Here is a 27,513-nt window from a genome sequence, read left to right as displayed (position 1 = left end):
TAGGGGCCTGAACCCTGCCCTTGAAACCTCCTCAGACATCAGGTCACTGGCCGAGGCAAACTGACTCAATCCAATCCGAATCAACACCACGTTTATTGAGCACCTATTGAGTGCTGAGTGCTGGGGCTTCCTTGAGATGACACACATAACTAAAGGTGGTCAGACGGTGCTATCTTTGCAGGACAGGGACCATCCGAGGCCCAGAGAAGGCAGAAAGAAGCCACTAGTCCTGGGGAGGAAGGCAACAGGAAGGCGTGGTGTGGGTGCTTCTGTTCACCTGGGGTGGGGTGGGGCGGGGAAGAGTACCGTAGCAGAAGGAACAGCATGTGTGAATGCACGAAGGGAGGAAGCGGGGCTGCTCAGCCACCCCAATCCTCGCACCTACAGTGAGGAGGAGGCCCTGACAGGGAGGCGACGAGGTGACGAGCAGCAAATCTGCCTAGACTCCTTCCCTTGGGATCAACCATCTGGAGAAGACACCCTGGGCCGCCCTACGGGATCCCTGAACCTTACGTTTGTCTAATCCAGTGTTTCTTCCTCAAGAAGAGATGAATTAAGCTGGGCGTGGTGGCTCATGCCTGTAATCCCAGCACTTTGGGAGGCTGAGGTGGGTGGATCACTTGAGGTCAGGAGTTCGAGACCAGCCTGGCCAACATGGTGAAACCCCATCTCTACTAACAATACAAAAAATTAGCTGGGTGTAGTGGTGCACACCTGAAGTCCCAGCTACTTGGGAGGCTGAGGCTGGAGAATTGCTTGAACCCAGGAGGTGGAGGTTGCAGTGAGCCGAGATTATGCCATTGCACTCCAGCCTGGGTGACAGAGTGAGACTCTGTCTTGTCTCAAAAAAAGAAAAGAAAAGAGTTAGGCCAAGTTATGATTCCTGACCCACAGATAGGGACACTGAGGCTCAGTGAGACAGGGGGCTGACTCCACCACTCAAGGCGGAGGAGCAGGTAAGTGGCTGGGACTGGAATCTGGGTCTCCTTAGTCCCAGGCCTGTCCCTTCTCTCCTGCTTCTTGGCTCCTGGCCTTTGCACATTTGCAAATTTTCAGAGCTCCTCTGTCCGGGATTCCCACACTGCTCAGGCCGGGAGGCCTATTCCCAGTGCCCTGCTGAACTCGAGTCCTTGTTTCCATAGACACAACAAGAAGACAATCTTCTCTCTCCACCCCAAGTCAGCTGCGGACATGGGCTATATTTGTCAAAGGGATACCAGTGGGATCTGGAGATTCAGCTCAGGAAGCTGGCCACTTGCTCTGCAGAAATAGACACATACAGAGCCCTGGTCATTCTGCCAGAGCCCCGGGCCAGCCGAGGGAGGGGAGCCCAGGCCAGGGAAGATATTCTGTGGACCCACTAGCTACGAGGTTCAGAGGAAGTCGAGGCAGGAGCAGCTGCCACCCGTGCCCCCGTTTTGGTGGGATTGTTCTGCAAGAAAAGATGGCCCTGTGTGTAACTTCTTGGCCCCCACCCGGGGAACAGGGAAGGCCTGTGTACAGTTGACATTTACAGCGAGAGCCAAGCAGGAAGCTGTGACCACAGGATAATTGCAGCTCCCTGGGGGGTGTGGCCCGTCGGGATCTGGGGAGTCAAATGACGCAGAGATAAATCGTGTGTCAAGGTTACTTACATCGTGCAGTGGGTATGCAGCCGCGTACACACCATTGGCCAGCAGGCTCGTGATGCCTTAAAAACAGAGGCAGAGAGAAGGTTATGGGGCAGGCGGGTCTCCCGCTTCACATTGTGAAGTCACAGCGGTCACAGGGCCATCTCAGCCACCAAGAGCTTCTCAAAATGTAACGAACCTGACTACGCAGAGCCCGACCACCTCTGGGGTTTCTTCCCCAGGAATGACAGGGCGCAGCTGGGTTATTGATCTATCAACTAGGAGATGACGAAACACATGCTCGATTGGCAGAATTAGGAAGACACAGAGAAAACCCCAAGAGGCGGCTCCGTCTCAGAGGCAGGCGGTGTGAGCGGACCGTGGCTTCACTGTCACCCCAAGCCTCCGATTCACCGGCTCCCCCCACCTGTCTGAGGGCAAGCCCGCAGATGGGGAAGGTGGATTGTAAGTGGTTAGAGAAGCTGAATCATGAGGAAATATACGGATGGAAAAATTGATGGTGTCAGAAAACACACATACAATTTGGAATTAGATTTTAGGTTGATTGGAAAAGCCGCAGGAGGCCCACACTTACCATACTTCCCACATTTCCGCCTTTTACTTAGAAGGGCGGAGTCCTTCTTTCTTCCCTCGCCTTGCCCTGTTTATACATTGGCTATTAGTGAGGTGGAAGGGCCTGACAGGATCAAAGCTACATTTGGGGCAGCAAGCGTCGGTGGCCAGCGATTCTGGCGGACTCATGGCCATCCAGTGCTCCTGGAGGCAGTGGAATGCTGGTGGGGCCCCTTTTTATGTGGCCCCCAGGGCCTGCACTGGGCACATTATAAAAACACCATGCCTGTGTGTCTTAACAGGTGCGCATGCGGGCGCCCAGCCCCAGGAGACTGCGAGAGAGGACTGGAGAGCCTGGGCCATGTGTGGGGAAGGGTTTCCTGGAAATCTGATCTTGCTCCAAATACATCGTGGGGGCCCAGCTGGGTGGGAGCGTTTCCATGGGACCCTCTGCTGCTCATGGAACCCCCTGCTTGGCTGAAGAGGCTTCCTAGGCAGTAAGAGCGTTGTTTTACACAGCAGCCTGGGCGGCCCACCCTCTGAGACTCCACCTGATAGCGGTGGGAAAATGACCTCCCGAAATCCCCTTGAAAATGGGCCATCTCTGTGGTCAGTGACCTGGAATGATCAGCGGACCTAAGGAATGTTTAGAAATCAAAACCAGAGAAAGGGGCTTAAGCCACACGTGTGAGTGAAAAGTTTGTCTGCAATAGAAAGTGAACATGGGGCCTGATCCAGGCTCGCTGGCCTCCTTCCTGTTGCTGGAATGCTGCTAACCTGGTGTTGCCTGCCTCAGGGCCTTTGCACACACCACTCCCTCTATCTGGAAGGCCTTGTCTCATCACAGTTCCTAAATCCCCCAGCTAGCCCCACCCTGCTCATCCTGCAAGACTATGAGACACAACTTGGCAGGTGACGGGAATCCTCCGTACTTGAGGATGAATTTAGAGGTGGATCGACTCTCAGACTAGGTGCCGTGGTGAAGCAGGGCTGAAGAGGAGGACCCGCATCTATCTGCCCTGTCACCAGGTGCAGGGAACCAGCCCCGCCACAAAACCAGTGGGAGCACAGAGACCCTGTGTCCCCAGGGACCACCCGAGCAGAGAGTCAGCCCGGGCCATGCAGCCCAAAGATGCTGGACTTCTATTGCAACCATACATGTTTCTACTGTCAGGAATGCTGCAGGGACCAACGGGGGAAATCGAGGTCCAAGACCCGGCCCTGGGACCAGAACCATGCCTCCTCCTTACCTCTAGTGACCTTTCCAAGGCTGTGCCCTGGCAGCGGTGACCTAGAAGAGCAATTTCAAAAACCCAAACTCCCAACGTCACCTTCCTTTCCGCCTGACCTCACTGCAGTCGTGTGGACTAGGGCTTGGCCATTCTAGAGGATCTCAGTCCTTTTGACCCTGGATGGGACTCCTCCACACTCCCCTTGACTTAGGACATGGACTTAGAGACTTTGGGCCTGCAAGGGTATCCCTGTGAGTGACCACAGGCCATATGGTCGGGGGCCAAGCAGCCACCAGAGCTGTCGAGGGTTTGTCTTCTCTCTGTCTCCCAGGCCTGACCTCAGGAATTCTAGTTCCGAGCCCTTGACTCCCACTGCTCTCCATTTTACTTCCCACGGCATTCCTGCCACCACGGGGAGCCAAGGCAGCAAGATGGTCCCTCCAGTATGCACAGACTCCAGACCTGCTGTGTCCCCCGGGAGCCATGGCCTCATCCTTTGAGAGGCTTCTACAGAGTGATGGATGCTACCCTATGGCACGGCTCTCAGCAGGGCATAAGACAGCTCAAGAAGGAGGGGAGGGAAGGCTGGAAATTGCATTCCTTTGCTCTGCAATGTTCTGGCTTTCAGAAACTGCCTGCAGCTGTGGGCAAGGGACCCACTATAGGGGGTGGTTCCCAGCTACACAATTTAATTGGGAAGATTTTGTGTCTACGGCTTAAGGGGTTCTGGAAACTGGTACCCAGGGAGCCTGGTCAGGATGGTTTTGTGGCAGCTTCTGGAATTAGAATTAGGCTGTCTGTACCTGGTGGTGCCTGGTCAGGGGGTGCTGCTTTCAGCAAGCCCTGGTGTGCTTTTAAGGGTCCGGAACAGCTGCACGGAGACGCCCCCCCGGCTGGAACCCCGATTACTTCCCACTGGACCGTGAGGGTCAAGAGAGAGCCAGGAATCCCTGGTCACCCCTAATGCTGGTCTGTTTCCAGCCTGGGTTTACCACCCCTGCAGGGAGAGCCTGTCCACATGCTCACAAACCCCTCAGGCCAAAGTGAAGGATACATTTGTGTTTAAAAGTGCTGGGCCATAAAACTGCTCTGCACGCTCCCAACCCAGCCCCTCCTGTCTGGAACTGTTACACAGGCTTAAATCAAAACCCTCTTAAACACCCCAAGCCGGCTGCCCGCCTCCCACAGAGATGACAAGGAGGTGAGATTCCCACTTGGAAAGCAACGCTGATCTCAAGCCCCAAAAACGTGCTTACCCATGCTGTACTTGGCCTTGGTACACGTCGTTCTCTTCAAGATCTCGTAGACCTATTGCAGAGACAAGAAGGAGGGGTGAGCAGTTACTTGAGGCACCTCCCACGAGCAGAAACGGTCTGCTGTGGCTGGAGAGGACCTGGTCACACGTTACCCATGAAGACCTCCTTGGTGCTATCCTCCAAGGAAAGACAATGGCCTTTATTCAGGGAGGGTTGACCCAGCTCCGGATTCTCAACACTGTCAAAGGCTTGAGATTCTCAGGGAGAAACAGGTGCCACCTGCACCTCCCAACGTGGGAGTCATGGCAGCCGGCCCCGGCAAAGCACCGCCGTGCCCTCCTGGGCCTAGTGCTGGTGTCCCGTGTCACAGCTGTGCCACGTACCCTGCCTGGTGGGTTTACAGTCCCCTCGTGCTGAGAGCTGAGTTGGAACAGCACCACTCTGGGACACAGCCCCTGAATGTTCTAGGACTCTGGGGGATCAGGGGTGGTGGTGGTGGGGCAGGCCTTGGGATCCATTCCCCATGGTGGCAGGAGGTGGCCATCATCGGGCTCTGGGTTCCTGGTGCCTGGGCAGAGCCCTGCTGAAGGGATCCCACCCTGGCCGCCTGCCCCTTGACTAGTGACATGTTTTGTTTGGTTGCCTCGGCACCTCTGGCTCGGGAGTCTGTCTGCCTGGAACCTGGCGCCAGCTCCGCCATTTGCAGCTGTGTGATTTTGGACCAAAGACATCACCACCCCTGGCCTCAGTTTTTCCATCTGTAAGCTGGGGTGAGAAGAACTGGTCGTGCTATGCAGATGTGCATTTCAGGGCACGCCAATTCTGCCTCCACTCTCTCAGGCAAGGTCAGCGTCCTTCCAGTTTCCCCAGGCCCAGGCCATCTGACCTCTTCCCCTCTGCCTCCACTGGACCCACCTGTCCCAACAACTCCGCCCCCTGGCTGCCTCTCTCACTTTCCAAACTCACTCCTGCAGCCACAGGGCCTCTGACCTGACTGTCCCTTCTCCCAGAAGCACTTGTCCCCTTCAGATCAGAATAGGTCCAGGGTCCCCTTAACAACCAGGCCCTAAAGCCACCACCCTCCCAGTGGCTCTGTCTTCTAGCTCGGCTTGCCTCTCCCCACCTGCCGGATTATAAATGTCCTCAGTGCCTCTTTTCTCCCACCCAGCAGGTGCCCAATACATCCCTGCTGAATGAAGGAAGGAATCGCCCACTCAGCTGTTCTCAATGGCTCCCTGCCCATCATCCCTCAGATCTAATCGGTTCTGAACTTGCTGATTCTCCTGTAACCACCTCCTCCCTTCCACATGCAGTTGTGGCCCATGTTTATGACCACTGCCATGAGCCCTCATCCACCAGTCATCTGCCCTCCCACAGCTGTCCACTGGCAGTGATCCTTCTAGAACAGATCTCACCACATCCTCAACCTTGCTCCACAACCTTCTATGGCTCCCCAGTGCCTACAGGCCAAAGGTCTAAAACCCAAGACCAGCACAGTGGGCCTCTCCCTATTGAGTACTGCTGTTCTCTGACTCCTACCCTATTGCACACTGGACCACCCCAATGCCAGGACAGAATGAATGGTGTGGAGGAGAGGAGTGGGGAAGGGCTGTCAGTTCTCCACGCCTTTGCCTGGAACCTCTGCATGCTGTTGGATTTTGATGACTATTAGGCCCGACTAACCAAGGCCAAAGCTATGAATTATCAGTTTCTTTGGAGCATGTTGGCCATTTAGAAACTGGCCTCCAGGGTCTCTGGGAAAGAGATGCCCTCCTCCCCGCCCCAGATCTGCCTGTCCCAGCAGTGGCTCAGAACCCCCCGTGCTGGTGCGACCTGCACCGCCCTCCTGCTGGCTGCCTGCCAGTCTCAGGTGGTGGTCATGAGGCGTAGTCGTCTGGACAAGGTCACCCTGGCTGCCTCCTCCCAGCCTTCTGTCTCTGCCCGACCAGGCTGGGCTTTCTGGGCAGGGAAGAGAGAACAACAGCAACAGTTTGGCTGCTAGGTTAATTTCTTGTTTAGATAGAAGTTGGGTCCTGAGGCATGCACAGCCCCAGCTTGGCTGGTGGACAGGTTGGATAAACATGAAGCCAGTGCCTTGAGTAGGGCAGGGTGGCCTAGTCAGATTTCAAACCTCAGTTGGCTCCTCTGGCAAAGGCCTGGAAAGAGATCTCAACCCACGCGCCTTCACCTCCACCACCCCCTCCCTCCTGCCCACACCTGCCTGAATCGTGGCCTGATGGTCAGGCATGCACAATCCCACCACGAGGAGGCTCTGAGACATGTGCTGGGAGCTGCACAGATCCAGAAACACCGACGTCTGAAATCACTCCAGGGGTCTGGCTTCCCTCCTGCTTTCCCGAGCTCTGTGCTGATTCCCTTCCTCTGAGCTGCCCCAGCCTGGGGCATGACCATCCCCTGGGCCCCTCGTTGCCCTCTCCCTTCATTATTCTAATTATTTCTGTCACAGACAATTAGAGCCGGCTTCCACCGGGAGGAGTTTCACCAAAATGAAATTATCACCTGGATCCCCAGGGCCACCTTGCCGGTGAGCCGTTTCCAGGCGCGTGCGATACTTACAATTGTGCTCCGGGTTTTGCTGTCGAAAAAGGAATCCTTATCAGACAGGTCAAATCTGTGGAAATATCGGGAAAGAAACAAGACACAGTTCACCAGAGCCAGTAGTTCTCTGGGTTTCAAGGCCCTGGGAAACCACACTGTCCCCATTAGCGGCGACCGTGAAATGGACGGAACTCTGTCCGCACGCCAGGTATGACCCGTCCGCCCCTGGGCATTTGGAACAGACTATTTCACCGCCCCCGCACCTGGGCAAGGCCTGAGACCCACACAGGTGGGAAGTGACCTAGGAGGCAAGTAAGGTCAGACCACCCTCCAGCCCCCTACCCTCCACAGCCCCCCGGAAGATCCCTGCTTCCTTTTGATGACATCCTCAGTGGGCAGTTTTGAAAGCCTCTGCTTCAACAAGGCGGGGGACAGGGGCAGTATCACTGCCACCATCAGACAGCTCCAACTTTGAAAACAATCTCCCTATACTTCCAGTGGTTTGGGTCCTGATGGGCTGCATTGGGATGGCCTGAGGCTTCCTGAGGGTGGAGGGGCATCTTGGGAACACACTCCCTGCTCTCCCTGCGATCCAAGGCACTTGGGGGAGAGCTGGGGAGGGCAGCTGGGGCAGTTTCCACCTCCACGGAGCCTGGAGGTGAGCCTAGCCCTGTCCAGGCAGCAGGGCTGACAGAGTCAACCCAGGGCAGAGACGAGGGAGGTCGGCGGGGATCCTGGAAGGAGGGCAGTTTCCTCTAATGACCCAAGCCCGCGTTCTGGAGCTGAAGGAGAGGGCTGGGCTTGGGGGTCGCTTCCTTCTCTCTGGTGACATGTCCTGTCCCCTCTAGGAATCAGGACCTGGTAAATGCATCCAGTGATGCTCATGGCTCCACCCCTACTACATTCATAAGCAAGGACCCCTGTGAGCTGAGGCACCTGTTCGTCCTCCCTGTCTGCTCTTCCATGCCCCCCGACCCTGTGAGGCCAGCACTGTCCAGGAGCCCTCCTGCCCTGCAGAGCTTCCATCCAAAGTCCCTCTGGGTTCCCATGGCTCAAGCTTTCTATTCCCACCTCTGCTCACGCTCCAGCTCTGCCCAGTGAGGCCAGCAGAGGCCTTGCAGTCACTGCTGACCCAGGTGGCTACGCCCCACTGCCCCTCGGGAGGAGGGAAGTTTCCAGAATAGATGTGGCCCTGCAAGGCAAGCCAGCTGGCAGTGAGTCCCTGGGGCCTCAGGCCTCCTGCCTGGGGATGCTTTTCAATTTCTGCCACAAGGAGTGAGACTTACTGGGGCTCAAGGCTGCCTGGGCTGCAGGAGGCCTGGTTGGTTGGCCAGACCCTGGAGAGGGATGGGGTGGTGGGGGAGGGGGGGCCGAGGGGGTGGGAAGGCATGTCTAGACCACTGCTTTGGGGTCCTCACTCAGGCCAAAGAAGTTTTTCCTGCATCACCAAGCAGAACAAGATGCTGTGTCCCCCTGACTCCTCAGTTAACAGTGATCTTAGAAATCATTTCCACGGCCTTTTCTGGGCTCAGCAACCCAAAGCTCTTACAGGAACACGCTCTTCTTTGGGGGACAGATAATCAATCTGCATTTCTCATGCTAGAAGTTTAAATCCCCACACACGGGACCCTTTGGGGAGCAGGCTGGGGGTCCCCACTTACAGATGCTGCTTCTCCCTGGAGAAGGGATAGGAGAGTCTCTTCATGGTCTGGGGCCTGTGCTCAGCCACTTTGGGCTGGATGGGGTCTGTGATTTTCTGGAGCACAGAGTTGATTTTTTTCAGGAGGCCACGGGTCTCATTAATGTGGTACATCTGCAGATAAGACAAGGGACCGGGGAGCCGCGTCACCCTGCTGGACCGCGATCCGTGGAATCTGTTCTCGGATGGTCAGAGAACCGTCCCGCCCCATGCAACGGTGTGTCCTGAGAGCAGAGCGCCTGGGTGGGCCAGAATGCACCACCCCGCCCCGCCCACGCTGTGAAAGCCCAGAGTTTCAGCAGCTCCCCGCCAAAAGCACAATTATAAGGCGTTCCAGAGAACTTCCCCCCTCAACTTTACTTTTGCTTCAAAAGAGGTAATCCAAGTGGTCTCTGAGGACGCGAGAAGCAGGAGGCTGATTTACTACCTAGCCCGGCTTCACCCATCCGCCTGCCAGAGTAAATACCGACTCCAAGCTAAGCTTCTGTTAAACTGCTTTTTAGATATAAAGTTTTCACAGATTAAAAAGAGAAATCCCAGTAAGCCAGAAAGTGTAATTAAAATGAATCTGATAAATTAGCTGAGATGCCACAAACAGGAAAGCACCACGGCCCGAACTGTAACTGTGTCTGCAAGTACAGTAAATTCCCCGGGGGCTGAGAGGTGGGCTCTTCTGCCTGCACCATCTCTTGGTGGGGTTTGGTCTGGGGTCTCTAAAGACCACCCAGGGCTGGGTCATATTCACCACGGTCAGGACCCCGGAACCTGGGGGCCTTGTCACATCGAGCCACATGGTCCTCCCCAGGGGTAGCCATGAAGCCTACTGGGTTTTTTATAAAACTCAGGGCCTCGAGGTAGGCATGTTTCACCGCTGGGCGTCCAAGTGACCTCTAGACTTGGCGATTCATTTCGGAGCAGAACCATCAACACCAACCTTCTTTGTGGGCATCTTCAGTTTCAGAAACTCGGCCTCTCTGCACAGCACGTTCCAGGGGGCGTGGATTTTCACAAACCCGACTCCGTGGATTTTAGTCTGGAGAGAGAAGGAAAGTTCTGGGTTGCGGGGGGTGGTTCTGCGTGGAAAACCACCTTGATCTTCAGAGGCCACCACAATTTATCAAGCAGCTGCTGTGCATGGCTGCTTTTACCACGGCCTCATTCCACGTTGACAACACTTTGAGGCACAGCTAGAATTCCCTTTTAGCAGAAGGTGGGAGGAAGTGCAGGGGGCTGTGGGAGCTCCCCCAGGTCACACAGGAACCTTTAAGAGCCAGGAGGGTCTAGAGGAGGATCCCCGGTGGGTATAGACTCCAAAACACCGGGGAAGTTTTCAGGAGGGTTTAGCCAAGGGGCCCCAAAGCAGCCCAGGCCACAAAAGAGGACCTTTCAGGATGCAGAGCCCAGGCCCCTCGGCCTCCACCTGGAATCACTCAGGGACCTGTGGGTCCCTGAGCAGTGCCGAGGAGGGGGCGACTGAAGATGGTCCCCCCTCTGGGCATCTTCCCCTGTGGGTCAGGGCCACACCTCTGCCTGCTCTGGGTCCACTGCCCGGGTTCCCTTGTTATCTGCACTGACTTCATCCTAAAGAGAATGGGCAGCCTGGTGCACGGGCTCAAAGGCGGGCCCGAGTTCAAGTCCAGCGCCCTCCCTAAACAGCTGCAAGCTTGGCCGAGTCACCTCTCTCTGGTCCTCAATGACAACAGTGAACAGCAGAGAGTCACTGAGCGCTGGCTGGCAAGGATGCGGCACTGAGCTAGGGGCTTCATGAGAACTGACTCCATCAACCTTCATGGCCAGCTTGATGAGAAAGGCCCCCTGTACAGATGGGAACACTGAGGCTGGGGGAGATGAAGTCACCACAGCCTACAGTCTTGCTGCCAGCAGGGTGGAGCTGTGCTCAAACACAGGCAGGGCTGCCCAGACTCCCCACTCTTAATCGGGGATCAGATGCAAAGATGCCCCCAGCGTCTCTAGCTTTCCCTCTCCCCTCTGGATTTCACGTTTAATAGAGTCCCTTTAGCAAACAAGCAGCATCTTTGCAACCACAACGTATTTCCCCATCAAAGACACATGTCACATCAGTCGGCCTTCCTGTCACCCTGAGACCACCCAGCTGTCCAGGGTGCTGACGCAACAAGAAGGGAAACAGCGCCAAGTCTCCCTGAGCCAGGGCTGCCTATGGGCAGTGGGGGCCTTGGTCCCCCGGGGCTTGGGGGTCAGACGGAGGCTTCCAGACTGAGGTACCATCCACCTCTCCTTTCCACAATTCTGAGACTTAAAGAAAGGGATGGGAAGTCTTGGTAAAAAGGCAGACGGGAGGAAGAGCGAGTGCCGGCCGGGACCGCATCCATCCCCTCTGGGTGCAGAGCGACCAGGTGCAGGCTCAGGGCCTGACCTGGGTTCTGAACCCCTTGAGTGTTTGAAACAAGTACATAGGTTCATTGTAGCTTGTTGACAAAAAGCAATGAAGCCAACGTCACTTGATGAGTTTTTTTGTTTGTTTTTTTGGTTTTTAATCTTTTTTTATTTTTTTTTTTTTGAGATGGAGTCTCACTCTTGTTGCCCAGGCTGGAGTGTAGTGGCATGATCTCGGCTCACTGCAACCTCCACCTCCTGAGTTCAAGTGATTCTCCTATCTCAGCCTCCTGAGTAGCTGGGATTACAGGTGTGCACCACCACGCCTGGCTAATTTTTGTATTTTTAGTAGAGACGGGGTTTCACCATGTTGGCCAGGCTGGTCTGGAACTCCTGACCTCAGGCGACCTGCCTGCCTCGGCCTCCCAAAGTGTACTTGGGGATGAGTTTTAAGAAAACAAAATTTGAAGTGGGTCAAGTCAATGTACCCAGCGAGAGCCTCGGTGGAAGCCTGTGAACGCGACTGTCCCAGGGACCTGGGCGAAGCTTCCAAGTCCAGCAGAGAGAGTTAAAGGTGGGGCCCTGGCACCTGAGGTGACCCACCGAGGAAGGGAGACCCTCCTTGATGCCCCCAGCTTCATCTCATGCTTCTTCCTGATCCAACAGAAAAGCAAATGGCCATGGGGTGAATCCTGTCTCGTCGCTCCTCCTGAAGCCCACCCGCGGGCGCTTATGCTGATAGTGAGGCTCCCGGCTGCGTCCACGAGGCCTGCCCCACACCATCCTCTCCCCAGCACCGCCGCTCAGGCCTCCTCTGTGCTGCCCTGCTGCCCACGGAAGGCTCAGAGCAGCCGCTTTGCACATATATATGGAATGAACGAACGAAGGGCAATGATACAGTAATAGTAACAGTAATGTTGACAGATCCTGACATCCACTCAATGTCAGTTCCATGCCGGTCCCTGCTGCAGGCATTCCACGCATATCAACTCATTTCATCCTCACAGCAAGCCTGTGAGGCAGGTCCTGTCATCATCCTCATTTCACAGCTGGGGAAACTGAGGTCCTGAGGTGTGTGCCATGCTGGCCATGGTGGGATCCTCCTGTAGCTGCTGTAACACGTAACCCCAAAGTGGGTATTCATTCTCCTCCAGCTCTGGAGGCCTGAAGTCCACAGTCAAAGTGGCTCCAGGGCTGCGCTCCCTCCAAAGGCCCTAGGAGAGGATCCTTCCTGCCTCTCCCAGCTTCCGGGGGCTCCAGGCATTCCCTGGCTGTGGCCACATTGCTCCAGCTGCTGGCCCCTTGGTGGCATGGCCTCCTCTCCTCGCTAGGTCTCGAATCTCCCTCTGCCATTCTCTATTGGATTTACGGCCCACCTTAAATCCGGGATGATCTCATCCAGAAATGTTTAACTTCATTCCCTCTGCGAAGACCCTTCTTCCAAACAAGGCCACGTTCGCAGGCTCCCAGAGCATGTGGATCGGCGGCCACCGCTCAGCCTCTGCTCCCATCCTGAAGCTGCAGGTTGCGGTCCTGCAGGGCTTTCTGCAGGGGCTTGTCCCAGTGGTTAGGGGAGCTTTGCAGAAGCATGGACCCAGGAGCGGGGGCTTGAGGCTGCTTCAGGGAGACAGCAGGTTCAGGGAGACAGCAGGACTAGGCTGCCCCAGGCACGGTGACTGGACAATGTGCGGCATGGGGACCATTGTGGGGAGCCCAGGGCTGAAGGACATAAGGTGTGGGTTTGGGCTCCCTCTGAGAACTGACGATCTCAGCGTGAACTGGAGGTGGCAGTGCCAGGGGCCCAGATCCTTCTGTGGCCCTCGAGGGGCAGATTGAGTGGGCACTGTGCTTAGAGGCCTGGGTCGGCGTGGCCTGGGCTGGAATCCTGCCCTGCCCCTGTGTGGTTTCCACAAAGTGACTTAATCTCTCTGAGCCTACATTTCCTCATTGCAAACTGGGTATTACAAGACCTGTTTGCCAGCAGGGGAGCCTCTGGTGCTCTCGGGAGCCCTGGTCCAGCTGAGCCCCTGCCTGCGTAAGCACAGACTCCTTCGGCCAAGAAGCTTGAAGCCACCTCCTCAGGGCTGGGGAGCCACGGAGGGCACTGAGGCTGGAGAGGTGGTGGTCTTCCATCCTGGTGACCCACAGGAACAGCGCTGACTTCATGGGACACTTCTGAGTCAGCAGAAAAGACAGCCCACGTGCGGGAGAGCCTGTCTTTTCCTGTTGCAGACACAGATTTATTTCTGTGCTCTGTTCACTCACACGCAAAGACCCAAAATATATTCCTCTGAGTCCATGAAGATTTCTGCACGGTGGTGAAGGAGCCGGTGCCTGCTGCTGGCCTCCCTGGGAAAACATGCACCCCTGTTTACATGAGCAAAGGGTCTGTCCCAGGGAAACAGCTGGTGAGATTCAGGAAAGGGGTCATGGGACCAGTTCGGCAAAAACACATGTGGGATGTTTTAAAGCATGGTGCCCGGGCTGACCACAGCCTGTCCCCAGCAGGAAGACACTGGGAGTGACAGCCATGTCCCCTTCGCCCCCAGCCAGCGCCCTGCCCCGACTCTTGGCCCTCAAGCTGGGGTCTTTGAGGTTCATGAACCTACTTGGTCGAGAGCCATGGCTGTGGGGGTGGTGAGGCCCCATCTGGCCAGACCACGGGGCTCTGCAAGGGGACAGAGTCAGCCCCCCAGATAGCCCCCAACCAGAGGGGGCAGAAGATGCTGACCTTGGCGCAGTGACTAACTATGCAGGCGGAAACCTCCCTCTGAACCCAGCCCAAAAGAACTCTGACCTTCCTGGAATTGCTTCTGACATTTTTGTTTCAGAAGGAAGAAGAAAATCACAAAACAGAAAGGACAAGTGAGTCCCCGTGGCGGATACACAGTGGGCAGGGATGCTGAGGGGTCCCCACTACAGTCCCCGTGGCCCAAGGGCCTAGACCCTCCGTCCGTGCAGTGGCCCTGTGTGCTTCTATCATCCGATCATGGCCACGGACAGGACTCCCTGCAGCTGGAGCGTGGGCTCGAAATTGCTAGAAGATTTGAAGGTTTGCACCCCTAAGGATCAGACCTGGGTGGTTTTCGGGTTGCCCTTGGCTTCCTAGGGGGTGAGCTTCCTTCCTCACCTACCCTGGTCCTCACAGGCCACTTCATACCCTGGAGGGCATTGTTCACTATGGAGGTCTGGCCCTCAATCATGGCGTTGGGGTGCGGGAGGGCTGAAGCCTGAAGGTCAGAGTGCTACTGAGAGGGGCCTCCCTAGACAGCACCTCCCATGTCAGGCAGGAACCATGGAGTGTGTGTGCCGTGCACAGCGGTCCAGGCACCTCCCGTATCAGGCAGGAACCACAGGCGTGTGCTGTGCACAGCAGTCCAGGCACCTCTCATATCGGGCAGGAACCATGGGTGTGTGCTGTGCACAGCAGTCCAGGCACCTCCCTTATTGGGCAGGGACCACGGGTGTGTGCTGTGCACAGCAGTCCAGGCCGCTGGGTGCAGGGGAAAGCCCAGGAGCCTCGTCCTCGGTGGGGTTTGGGCCCGGAGGCCCTTGAGCACCCACAGAACACCTGGACAAACCCCATTTCCCTGTTTGCAGCTTCCTCAGCTCCCAAGGAGGAGAACACCCAGCCCTGCGGGGAGCCGTGTGGCCCCATTAAGAAGGCACAGGCCTCTTGTGACCCTGTCTCTCCACAAGGATGCAGGGCTGCTGTGGTCTAATCCTCCTGCTGTCGGACCCAGGGGCAGACACCAGGAGCCTTGGTGGCTGCCCCAAGGGGTTCACGTTTGCTGCCACAAATAGGCTTTTGGGGCACGCAATGCCCAGCACCGCATCCTTGGTCAGCCCTTCATGACCAGGCGAGTTTTCAGCAGCCCTGGCATCTGCCTGCCTCTCCCCGTTGGCACCAGCTTCCAGCACGGATAGGAGCTGGAACACTGGGTCTGAAGCCAGGCTTATCTGTTTAGCTGAATGATGTGTCCCTAGGATGGGGAACAGTAGTGGCTACAGAGCAGAGGCTCAGTGATATCCACCAAGTGAGGGAGAAGGCAGAGGGAAGGCACCCGACTTTATAAAGCGCCTACTCTGTGCCAGCCTAGGACAGCCCTGGCTTTCAGACTCCCATCCGCCTTCTCTCCAACCTTTTGGTAGCTATCGATGTGTCCACTTCAGTAAATATGGACGAGGGGGCAGGGAAGGCCCAGAGCCCCTCGTCCCAGGCCCACGAACAGTAGATGTGGAGGGATGTCAGCCTGACCTTGACCCTGCAATGCTCACTCCTACCCTCCACCCACACGGCTCCAGAGGGCACATGGGCAGGATGGGAGATGCTCTGAGTCCCTGGGCAGGGGTCTGCCTGGAGAGGTCATCGCCCGTGCCTGGCATTTCCCACGCCACAGTGACTGCCGAGCACGTCCACACTGCATAGGAAGACCTGGCTCCCCATGGCAGAGACACCACTACGAAGCACAGTTGAGGGATTGTCTCTGCAGCAAGCACACATCCCCCATTATCCTGAGGCAGTCTCCAGACTCGAGTCTCAGGCGAGCTAAGGACCCAAGGGATGCAGCTCCGTGGGTGGATCAGGCGCCACTGCTCTTCCCCGAGCATGGGGCAGGGACTGGGCTGTGGACATCTTTAATCCCAGGCCTTGCCATGGGTCTGGCCCTAGGCCTGCTCAGTGATGTCTTGTTAAAGAAATAAATGATAGGTAAAACAGCAGAAATATCATTTCACATTCCTGCTTCTGTTGAAGGTGGTAGATTACTCAGATCAACCCTCCCAGGATACATAGCAAAGAATGCATCACAAGAAAAGAAACAAGAAATTCAATGACCTGAAACAGCGGTCCCCAACCTTTTTAGCACCAGGGAGGACTGGTATTGTGGAAGTCAATTTTTCCACAGGACAATGCTGGGGGTGGAGGATGGTTTCAGAATGAAACTGTTACACTCCTTGATTATTATTATTTTTTTTTTTGAGACAAAGTCCCACTCTGTCACCCAGGCTGGAGTGCGGTGGCATGATCTCAGCTCACTGCAATCTCCGCCTCCCAGGTTCCAGCAATTCTCCTGCCTCAGCCTCCTGAGTAGTTGGGACTACAGGCAGGTGCCACCATGCCCAACTAATTTTTGTATTTTCAGTAGAGACGTGGTTTCACTATGTTGGCCAGGCTGGTCTCGAACTCCTGACCTCAGGTGATCCTCCCACCTCGGCCTCCCAAAGTGCTGGGATTATAGGCGTGAGCCACTGCTCCCGGCCGAAACTGTTCCACCTCTGATCATCAGGCATTAGATTCTCACAAGGAGCACACAATCTAGATCCCTCGCATGCGCTGTTCATAACGGGGTTTGGGCTCCCAGTGAGAATGTAACATCGCTGCTGATCTGACAGGAGGCGGAGCTCAGGAAGGAACGCTCGCTCGCCCACCACTCATCTCCTGCTGGGGGGCCTGGTTTCTAAAAGGCCACGGACCGATACAGGTGCCCAGCAGAGCAGGAGGAGATAATGGGAAGGAAAAGGAGGACTGGAACCCACCCTGAGAAGCTCTGGCCCCTACAGCCATGGCATCTGTGAAGACCTGGGCACCTCAGACTGCGGCTTTGGTTCAAGGTGGCTCTCGTCTAAAAGACTGCAAACCTTTCTGGACAAGGTCACCTTTATCCCAGGCTTTGGGAAACCCCACAGATTATAAAAGGTCAATGACTAGCAGACAAGGGAACCAGGCCCACCCCCACCAGGACAAGAGACAGCCCCAGGAGGAGAACCAGCTGAAGTGACCGAGATAGAAATCGGCCCACTCAGCTTGGGATTAGCAAAGGATGAGCTGGGTAATAAATCAGCTATGCTTACCTCGTTTAAAGACATAAACCTCAAGATAGAAAAGATCTGCAAAGGACAGGAAACTATTAAAACATGACATAGCTGACTTGGAAAAGAACCAAATAGAACTCCTAGAAATAAAAAAGATCATAAAAAGAATTAAAAACTCAACAGACATGTTGGGAAATGCTCAACCCCTCCAAAGACAAGAAGGCACATGGGGCTGGTGCAAGAAGATGCTGGTGAGGGGCTCCGGTGGGGGCGAGGGGAGCCCTGATTTGCAGCATCTGCCAATTCCCATGGTGTAAATACCCCACCGTGGCCTATTTCAAGTCAGCAACGAGTAATAAGCAGCTTGCAGAATTCCAGAAGGACATGACTCCAGCACACCATGGGCCTGGACACAGATGAGGACCTCAGAACTGCAGCCAGAATGGCAAAGATTTCACCCCAGCAGCTTGGGAAGCCCTGTGGCAGAGCTGTGCAATGATGGTCTTGGGGTCACTTTAAAAACATGAATTTTAAAACAGATCCAGAACGAATTAATTCTTTCTCTCTTTCTCTCTTTCTTTTTCCTTCCTTCCTTCCTTCCTTCCTTCCTTCCTTCCTTCCTTCCTTCCTTCCTTCTTTCCCTTCCTTCCCTTCCTTCCCTTCCTTCCCTTCCTTCCCTTCCTTCCCTTCCCTCCCTTCCCTCCCTCCCCCCCTCCCTCCCTCCCTCCCTCCCTCCCTCCCTCCTTTCTTTCTTTCTTTCTTTCTTTCTTTCTTTCTTTCTTTCTTTCTTTCTTTCTTTCTTTCTTTCTTTCCTTTCTCTCTCTCCTTCTTTTTTGAGACAGTCTCATCCTGTCACCCAGGCTGAAGTGCGGTGGCACGATCTCGGCTCACTGCAACCTCTGCCTTCTGGGTTCAAGCAATTCTCTTGCCTCAGCCTCCTGAGTAGCTGGGACTACAGGCGCCGGCCACCACGCCCAGCTAATTTTTGTATTTTTAGTACAGATGGGATTTCGCAAGTGGCCAAGCTGGTCTTGAACTCCTGACCTCAGGTGATCCACCCGCCTCGGCCTCCCAAAGTGCTGGCATTACAGGCGTGAGCCATGGCACCCAGCCCAGAATTCACTTTAAAAGAAATATGTTTCCATGAAACCAAGACAAGCCAAAAGAAAATCAGGCCACGATAAAAGTCATCCAGTCTGTTTCGGGCCTCAGCTGAAGACTGGGGAGGCATAAAATCTTTAGGGACCAAAGAAGTCTGTAACAGTGGAATGAAGAGCAGAGAAATAGCTTCATGAGTAGACTAGAGGTTCCTAACATCCCATCGTGCAAGAGGCCCATTCTTCCTCCCCTGGGGGAGAATGGGGACTGCAAGTTTTAGTGCAGAGTCTCTGGGTGAGGTTAGGGGCCAGGTTCAAAGGCCAGACGTGCCACTCTCAGTTCAGGATCGAATTTCTGCCCCACCTACTCATGGTTCTGGTAGGAAGCCCACGTGGGGTGGGGAACTGGCAAGTCTCATGAGCATGTTTATTGCTTTTATTTGTGCTGAGGAGCTGGGATTAGACCTGAGACTCCTCAAATTCCAGGCCCCCACCCCCGATTCTCAAATCTGTGAGGGCCTCTCCCCAGCCCCTGCCAGTGCCCAGGGCCCTGCGGACAATGGATGCAGTCCCAGGACTGCCTCCCACACCTGCCCACATCCACAAGGCCTCCATGGGAAATGGCAAGAAATGGCTGCCCCTCCCTGTCCTGAGGCCATGGCAACCCTGCCACACCCTCCCTGGTCACCTGGCGGTGGGCAGGGGCGGGGTCTCCACATGCAGGGAGACCCTTCTCTTCCAAGGGGGACTTCTGGTTCCCCTCTGGCAGGAGCAGGGCCAGGCCCTGGGAGCGGTGAGGAGTGGGCTCTGCCCCAGGCCTGTGGGTAAGGGGCGTTTATAGCCAACGCAGGCCAGCTCTGTCCCTCTGTGGGCTCGAGGATTAACTCTCTTAACCCTCACCCACCACTCCACAAGGAAGGTCACACAATCACCTCCATTTTACAGATGGGGATGTTGAGACCCAGAAAGGTGAAGCCACTTGCCCAGGGTTGCTCAGCCAGGAAGTTTGAGCTGGGTCCATTTCTGCATACCGGGCTCTCAGAGGGGCTGGGCGGGGTCTGACCCCGCATTCAGAGCCCCGAGGCTGCGTCTCCACCACCCATGCATCCAGCCCTGGGCTTTGTCTGAAAGCAGCCCTTCTCCCACGGAGGCCGCCCTCACTTGCTTTTCAAAAGCAGCATCCATGAAGATGGCGAACAGATGCTGCTGCGGGGACAGCCCCACCCGCTACGGGGACGCATGCGGAGAACCAGCGGCAAGCCAGCAGGGTGCAGACTTGAGCCCTGGGCAGCGACATGAAAGCAAACAGACTTTTATAGGGTTCCAGTGTCCACGGCCTTCTCAGGATCTACCAAAGCCTGGGTCAGGTTCAACATCAGGGCAGTGTGGGCCTCAGCCGCCCCCCAGCACACACAGCCAAGAGTTTAGTGTGTGGCGTTCTCCGCAATGACCCCACGGACATAAATAATGTCCAGCAGGCTTTGAGGCTGGACTTCAAAAAGGCTAATGGGTCTTAGTTGCAAGAAAACATGTTGGCCACGATCTTCTTTTGTCCCTTTAATGGGAACCCTGGAAGCTGACCCCATGGCTGTCAAAGGGAGAGAGAGAGAAGGGGAGGGAGAGGGAGACAGATGGAGACAGAGAGGGAGGGAGAAGGAGAGAGAGAGGGAGAGAGAGAGAGAAAGGGAGAGCGGGTAGAGTAAAAAAGAGGGAGGTGGGAAGAGAGAGAGAGATAGAGAGGGGAAGAAAGACAGGAGAGAGAGAAGAAAGAAAGGGAATGAGAAAGGGAGAGGAGACAGAAGGGAGAGAGAGATAGAGGAAAAGAGAAAGACGGACAGAGAGACAGAGGGAGAGAGACAGAGAGAGAGAGAGATAGAGAGGTAGAGATGAATAAGAAGTGAGGAGGAGGAGAGACAGAAAGAGAGGCAGAGAGAGAAGGAGGGAGAGAGGGAAGGAGGGAGAGAGAGAAGGAGGCCCTGCCTTGGGGCCCTTCTCTTTTCCTGCCCTTTCCTGCCCTGCAGTGCTGTCCTGGGGTCTCTGGGCCCCTCCTGTAAACCCACTTTGAAGGCCGCCCTGTGGATCTAAGTGCCCATGCCTTCTTGACCCACCCCTGGGTCTCTCTTTGGGACATGGCTCCGACCTCCGCAGGCTCTTGGCTCTCTGGGGTCTGGGTCTGGGGTCACCCTTGGGGTACCACACAGTGCTCCAGGGGCTCATGTGGATACTGGGGATCTTGCTCTGGGGAGGCCTCTCCTGGCTTGTGCAAAAGGCCCTTCCCACACTCCTCACACCTCAAAGCATGGTCTGGGCAGGACCAGAGCCTCAGCCACACCAGGTGCTGGGTCCCCCAGACCAGCTGAGCCAGAGCCTGCATTTTGACAAGACCCCCAGGAGTTCCTGTGTGCATCCTGGGCCCTGCAGCAAGGCAGACCAGGCCAAAGCTGGAAGCCGTCACTCCCCCAGACCATCCGGCCTGCCCTGGCCCTCAGCCATGACCCTGCCCCATGCTGCTACCCGCGTGCTCCAGCCTGCCCCGTCCAAGGGAGCCAACTCCGGGATTATCCGCCCAGTGCAGCATCTCAGCTACTGGAGTGGGCTGAATGGTGTCCCCTACAAAGATACGTTCAAGTCCTAACTCCTGGCACCTATCAATGTGATCTCACTTGGAAACAGGGTCTTTGCAGACATAATCGAGTTAAGATAAAGTCGTAGGGGTGGGCCCCAAATAGAATGACTGGTGTCCTTACAAGAAGAGGACACACAGAGACACACAACAGAGAGGGCCGAGTGACCACAGAGGCTGAGATTAGAGTGATGCAGCCACTAGCCAAGGAATATCTGGAGACCCAGGAGCTGGGAGAGGCAGAAAGGGTCCTCCCCTGGAGTCTTAGAGGGAGCACGGCCCTTATGGCACCTTGATTGTGGACTTCTCACCTCCAAAGCTCACCTCCAAACATAGATGGACAGCATCCATCTATGTTGTTTTAAGCCCCCAGCCTGTGGCCCTTTGTTATGGCAGGTGCAGGGCATGACATATCTGTTATCTGATCTCCAAGAACTGGCCCCGTTGTGCACTCAGCCAGGCCCATCTGCCAGGTCGTCACAAGAAGTCTCGACACAACGAACCTCCGGACTCAGTGAGGAGGCATGCACAGGGCATAGGGGTTGCTCACACCTGTGTGGGGCTCGCAGCACACTTTGCCCAGGAGTGACAGAGTGTGTCACACCCACCGGCACCCTGGGAACAAAGGCCAGGTCACACCTGCACAGCCGGTGGCCTCCATGACTGCTGCACGATCCTGGCTGCAGCAGACGGTCCTGGAGGTGGCTGGCACCCCCCAGGGGACCCTCTTGCTCATCTGTCCCCCTTTCTTTCCCTCCAGGTCCTCTTCTCCCTCTGCCTCCTCATCCAGCCTTCAGTGTAGGGATTCTCAACTGGGGGTGGTTTTGCCCCTCACATACACTGGCAATGTCTGGGGACATTTCTGCTTTGTTTTCACAACTCAGGGAGGGAGGTGCTACTGGCCAGGTAGAGGCCGGGGATGCTGTTAAATATCACCTGCTTCAAAGCAACCAGTCTTAATTTTGGGGGAGGGTGTCATAGAGCATGATTATCTGATAGACTCTGGATTTTTCTCCCCAGGAAAGCTCACATAAGCCGTGAATTTTGCTTCCAGTTGGGTAAGATTGTGCAACTGGACTCTCTTGGAGGTGATCTTATTTCCAAAATTGCAAACCCTTTGCTCGTTGTAATCTGAGCACCCCTCTGGGAAAGGTTCATTCCCAAGAGTGCCTCTTCCCCCTGAAATGAACACGGCAGCAGCTCTGTCTGCTAACCACGCTGGCAGGGGCCCACACACACCTCAGACGCTGCGTGTGCCCAAGCAGCCTTTTAATAGATTCTGGCTCTGCCCCTTTCCAGGAGAACAGGCTGCCCAAACCATGGCTCCTTCCAACAGACCTAGGGGCTGGTGCAGCTCAGATGAGAGCTCCGGGGTTTCCAGGAAGCCCTCATAAAACAGCTTATGATTTGAGAGGCTCCAGCAGGGATGTGGGAACATCTCAACTTCAGCCCTTTGAAAACTTGAACAGATGAGTCTACCCCACAATCACGGTTTCATCTTAAACATGGCCAGATCAACTGCTGAAAAGCCTCTTTTAGCCCTCGAGCCAAGTTACCAATGAAAAGTTGGGATCATTTCACTGGTTAAAAACTAGATCATTTTGGTGACAGTAACCAATGTCCTTACGTTTTGCTTTTTAGCTCAAAGTCATGATAGAGAATACGAAATATTTAAAAAGATATTTATGAGATAGTATTTAATGAGACTTGGAAAGGGTCTTTTCTCGCTCTTCTTGCTGCTTCAGTATGAACAATAATATACGACACAATATCAGCCAAGCACCTGCCACAGGCCAGACTCTGAATTAAGCACTTTGCAAAGGTTACTTATAACTCAGTGATGCAAATACTCTTGCTGTCTCCATTTTACAAATGGGGAAACTGAGGCCTAGCTTTTCCATCAGGATAAGTGGAGGGTCTGGGATCTGGCAGAAGTCAGTCAGAATTATCAGACCCCAGAAGTTCCTGTTGAACGTGAGATCTCAAAGTTGTAGTCAGGAAAGAATGATGGGAATGGAGTGTAAAATCCCCTGGGGAGGGGCCGGGCACGGTGGCTCACGCCTGTAGTCCCAGCACTTTGGGAGGCCGAGGCGGGTGGATCATGAGGTCAGGAGATCGAGACTATCCTGGCCAACATGGTGAAACCCTGTCTCTACCAAAAATACAAAAAATTAGCCGGGCGTGGTGGCGGGTGCCTGTAGTCCCAGCTACTTGGGAGGCTGAGGCAGGAGAATGGCATGAACCCGAGAGGCGCAGCTTGCAGTGAGCCGAGATTGCACCACTGCACTCCAGCCTGGGTGACAGAGTGAGACTCCGCCTCAAAAAAAAAAAAAAAAAAAAAAAAAAATACCCTGCGGAACAGATGAGACACAAGAACCACGAAGCTCAAAACCCAGCTCTCTCAGCCTCAGCTCCCAGAGAGTGGCCTTGGCCGCCAAACTTCCCTGATGGAGCCAATTCCTTCCTCCAGTTATAAGCTGACATGTTGAAACAAACCCTGTATAGTAGCCGCATTGTTCTGAAAGCCACAGGGCTGGAGGGCAGGACCATGCGAAAACCCAGCAGGAATCCACTGCTTGCCTGTTCCAAGTGTCTAAGACAAAGTCCAGCAGGACACTGTTTCCTGGCAGCTGCCCCCAAAGGCAGGGAGAACGTCTCTGAATCCTTGTCAGGATCAAATCTTTGCTTCCTGATCATCAAAACTTGTAAGGCTCCTCACCTGCCCTCAAAACTCCAAAGGGACCCATCTGGGTGGCCGAACTCACAATCTCCTGCCGGGTCACCAGACCTCGGGAAGGTGAAAGGAGACCTAGACGGATGCCCCCGTTTCAACAAGACCCTTTGACTCACTAGGCCAAGGTTCGGGGGGGGCCCATGGAGCACGTCCGATCGTTTTCAAGGAAAGTCGTATCTACTTGTCACAAAACAGAGGCGTTTCCACTCCAGGTTCCCTAATTAACCTGCTTTTTGGTCTAAATACTCCGAGGACATTCTTATCACTGGACCAAAAGCATTTAAGGACATGGTGATGCCTGTGGATGAAATATCAAACCAAAGCCAACGTTCATTTTCAACATTCACAGGGGACTCCATGGTTTCTAAGATAACCTGCTGACTACTTTTTCTGTTTTCGATGTGTTTTAGAGACTTTGTCAATTCTTGGGTAATCCGAACAGTGACGGCTCTGTAGGCTGGGGCCCTTCCCCCAGTATTCATGGAAGGAAGGGCTCCCGTGCACAGAGAGGTTAAGATGACAGCCGGAGAGCACACAGCAGCCAGCAGAGCCGCTGAAGGAAGCACCGCTGTGCCAGGGCTGCTAAAGTCATTCTCTGTGCACACAGCTGCACCCTCGGCCCTGCAGCAGCCAGGCACGCGAGGGGGGTCGACCTTTTGTTCTCTCTCGAAATCTTGCTTCTAGGAAGATTCGTAGGCTTTGCTAGGGAGCAGGGCTTCAGAGCACAGTGTTATAGAGCCACGGGCTTCAGAGCACCAACGACTCCCAGGGCTCAGCTGGACCCACTCCTCACTCTACACAGGAGAAACTGAGGCCCAGAGAAGGGCCGACGCCATCCAGGAAGACTCCCAGGAGAGCTTTGTCCTACCTCTCCCGATTGGGCAAATCTTCCCAGGAAAGGAGCTGACCAAAAGCAGGCGATGCTCTGACTCTGAAGGTCAGGGCTGTGAAGGCCAGCCCCTCTCCCAGAGTAGATGTGGCCAGAGGAGCGAGTCGGGGCTCCCCAGCGCTGTTCAAAAGCAATTTCTACCCCACCTTAACAAGAGCGGCGTTTTTGTCTGCTGCCCTGTCTTCCTTTTTTTGAGGCAGAGTCTCACTCTTTCGCCAGGCTGGAGTGCAGTGGCGTGATCTCCGCTCACTGCAACCTCCGCCTCCCGGGTTCAAGTGATTCTCCTGCCTCAGTCTCCCAAGTAGGGGGGCCACAGACACGTGCCACCACGCCCCGCTAATGTTTGTATTTTTAGTACAGATGGGGTTTCACCATGTTGGCCAGGATGGCCTCAATCTCTTGACCTCGTGATCCACCCCCCTCAGCCTCCCAAAGTGCTGGGATTACAGGTGTGACCCACCGCGTCTGGCCCATCTGCCCCTTCTTTAAGAACAGCTTAAAGCTAAAACAAGATACCGGCCTTGCACCCTCTGACTATGGAAGCAGCTGCCCCCCGCTGCCGCCCACGCAGCCCACCCCCACAACAGTGCGCAGTGAGATAGTTACGTCCTCGTCCCGCTCCAGCTCCAGGCCGGCCTCCAGGAGGTTGCCCTCGTACTCCTCCCTGCGGAAGCGCTTGTCATCCTCGTGGTAGTCCATCGGGGGCTCGGCTGAGCCCATGTCCAGCGATGCCCCCTTGCCTGGCAGGGGGTGGTCCTGCTTGACGCTGCGAGCCCCAGAGGGCGTGTCGCTGTGCTGCACCCTCCTGCCCAGGGTCCGGCTGCCCGAGGGCCTCTTGTGATGGTACACCAGGATGTAGTCCACCTTGCGCTGGCCGTCCCTGAAGTATAGGCCATACTTGCACTCGGCATCAGGGTCCACAGATAAGGAGTTCAGCAGCTAAGGGAGGAAGAAAAACACCCATTCACCATCGAGCTGCCGGTTATGGGCGGCCTTCGGACGGTGCGCTGCTTCCTTCATCCACTCACTCCTCACTCACTCATTCAACAAACACTCGCTGAGCGCCCTCCACGGGCCAGACACTGTCCTAGGGGCTGAGATACACCCGGGAACACAGCAGAAGACCCTGCCTTCAGGGAGCTGACCTTCGAGAAGGAGGTATTCACTGCTAATCATTCACGAAGGTGCCAAGCTACCTATGGTCCCCCGGAAGCCCTCCTGGTCTATGGAACTAGAGCAGGCTGAGTGCCAGGAACCTCTCTGGCTGCTTGCAAAAAGCTATGGTAGGGGATGGCTAATGGGTACAAAAAATAATGAGAAAGAATAAGACCTAGTATTTGATAGTACCACAGGGGACTCTCAGCAATAATAACTTAATTGTACATGGACAAATAACTAAAGGAGCATAACCGGATTGTTTGTAACACACAGGAGAAATGCTTGAGGGGAAAATACCCAATTTTCCATGAGGTGATTATTACGTATTGCATTACCTATACCACAATAGCTCATGTACCCCATAAATATATACACACACTATGTACCCACCCAAATTAAAAATTAAACGAACAAACAAAATATCCCCCAACAACTACAAAAGCTATGGCAAAAGCTACCAAGTGAATGAGGGCTCCCCACGCACATGAATAGGGGCTGAGGCAGAGCTGAGCTCAGGTTCTGTGCGTGCAAATCTCAATCTCTGATCGCCAGTGTCAGAGGCAGTGCCACGTCAAGGTGGCCACAGGGCCACTAACTAGCCGTGTGTCCAGAGGTGAGGCTTTCACTGTCTTAGTCAGGGCTCTCCCCTAAACAGAGCCTGAGCAGAGGCCAGCGGTGCAAGCGTTTCACTTGGGAGGTGATCTCAGGTGCCAGAGTAGGGTGAAGGGGAGGGAGGCTGACAGGGGTGGGTCAAGGAGCGGCCACTGCTATGTGCAGCTGGGCTCCGTCCTGCTGGGGACCCTCGGAGTGACCTTGAAGGGCGCACCCCACCGCCGGTGCCCAGAGGGTGAGGAAGTTGGGTGATCATGTACCCGCTCTGGCCCTTTCTTGGCTGGGGGTCACTCCTGGGGTATTAATGCCTTCCCCACACGTGGCCTTCAGCAGCGCCTGCACGGTTGATCACCTCTGGGTGCAAAGGAGAGCGAGCCACTGGTATGGATGGGCACCGCTGGTGGGTGCCCTGGGGTGACCAAGGGGGCGGGGTTAGGGCTTCTACAGGGCCCGCCCTGCCTCAGTTTCCTTATTTGTTTGAAGGACTCTAGGGGGCCATGGGAGATAGCAGTGTGGAGCGGTTGGTTTAAAAACCAGATATTCCCACAGTGACAGTGTGATGGGAACGTTGCTAAAGCCAAGCCTGCATCGCTGGAATTCCCGAGGGGTTTGGCTGGTTATCAAGACAGACAGGTCCATCAGCAATCTGGGTTTCCGAAATAAGAAAAAATAAATAAAGCCATGCTGGGTAGAGCCTAACAGGCAACTCCAAGCTGCTAATGGTCCACAGAACTGCACCTCATCCCTCGAGCTGGCGGCCTGGTTTCCACCTGTTTCCTGTGGCTACGTGAGGATGCTCCCTAGGGCACTATCAGTTTCCGAGGGGCATCATCCGAGACGAGGGCCTCCCTGATGGAGTGCAGGGACAGCGTGCTGCGCCAGGCAGGGCCCAAGCACCTGTGGCCTTTGGACAGAGCTGTGCTCGGGCCTCGCTGGACTGGAGGGTCTCCCCACGTGGTCACCCAGAGCCCCTGGGCAGCTTCCAGCTGCACCATGGCTCTAAATGGCTGTGCACTGGTCCGGAAAAGGGGCAGGCAGAATCCCTCATTTGAGGCGGATGGGCTGTATACAACCCAAAGTGTATCAGAGAAGCCGGAGGGTGGAGCCCTCCCCAAACAGCCAGCATTGCAGTGGGGGACAGGGCAAGGGAAGGCCTCGAGTGGAGGCTGTCCTTTCTAGTTGTAGGGGAAGGAGAGAGGAGGCTCTGGACCAGGGCTGCTGGCTGGGGCCTGCCCCATCTTTCATAGGCGTTGATGTCAAGGGTCTAGACTCCTCCACCCCTGGTTAGGGGACAGCTGGGGC

At 55.3% G+C, this 27,513-nt stretch overlaps 1 protein-coding gene across 1 annotated transcript in view; it reads right to left on the bottom strand.

The window, feature by feature from the left end:
- The window catches only part of ANO1 (anoctamin 1), a 114,166-nt gene that overhangs the window by 79,641 nt on the left and 7,012 nt on the right, over positions 1 to 27,513 (bottom strand). The window contains exons 2-7 of the mRNA XM_030811417.1: positions 25,048 to 25,380; positions 9,864 to 9,962; positions 8,892 to 9,043; positions 7,249 to 7,303; positions 4,672 to 4,723; positions 1,635 to 1,690 (exon numbers count right to left, since the gene is read on the bottom strand). Coding sequence (XP_030667277.1) covers positions 1,635 to 1,690; positions 4,672 to 4,723; positions 7,249 to 7,303; positions 8,892 to 9,043; positions 9,864 to 9,962; positions 25,048 to 25,380 — 747 coding nt within the window. The remainder of the gene's footprint in view (positions 1 to 1,634; positions 1,691 to 4,671; positions 4,724 to 7,248; positions 7,304 to 8,891; positions 9,044 to 9,863; positions 9,963 to 25,047; positions 25,381 to 27,513) is intronic.

This window comes from Nomascus leucogenys, chromosome 4 (genome assembly GCF_006542625.1).
Source record: "Nomascus leucogenys isolate Asia chromosome 4, Asia_NLE_v1, whole genome shotgun sequence".
In the NCBI taxonomy this organism is placed as follows: Eukaryota; Metazoa; Chordata; class Mammalia; order Primates; family Hylobatidae; genus Nomascus; species Nomascus leucogenys.
Note: the sequence above shows the minus strand (reverse complement) of the source record. Positions and strands in the feature narration are given on the sequence as shown.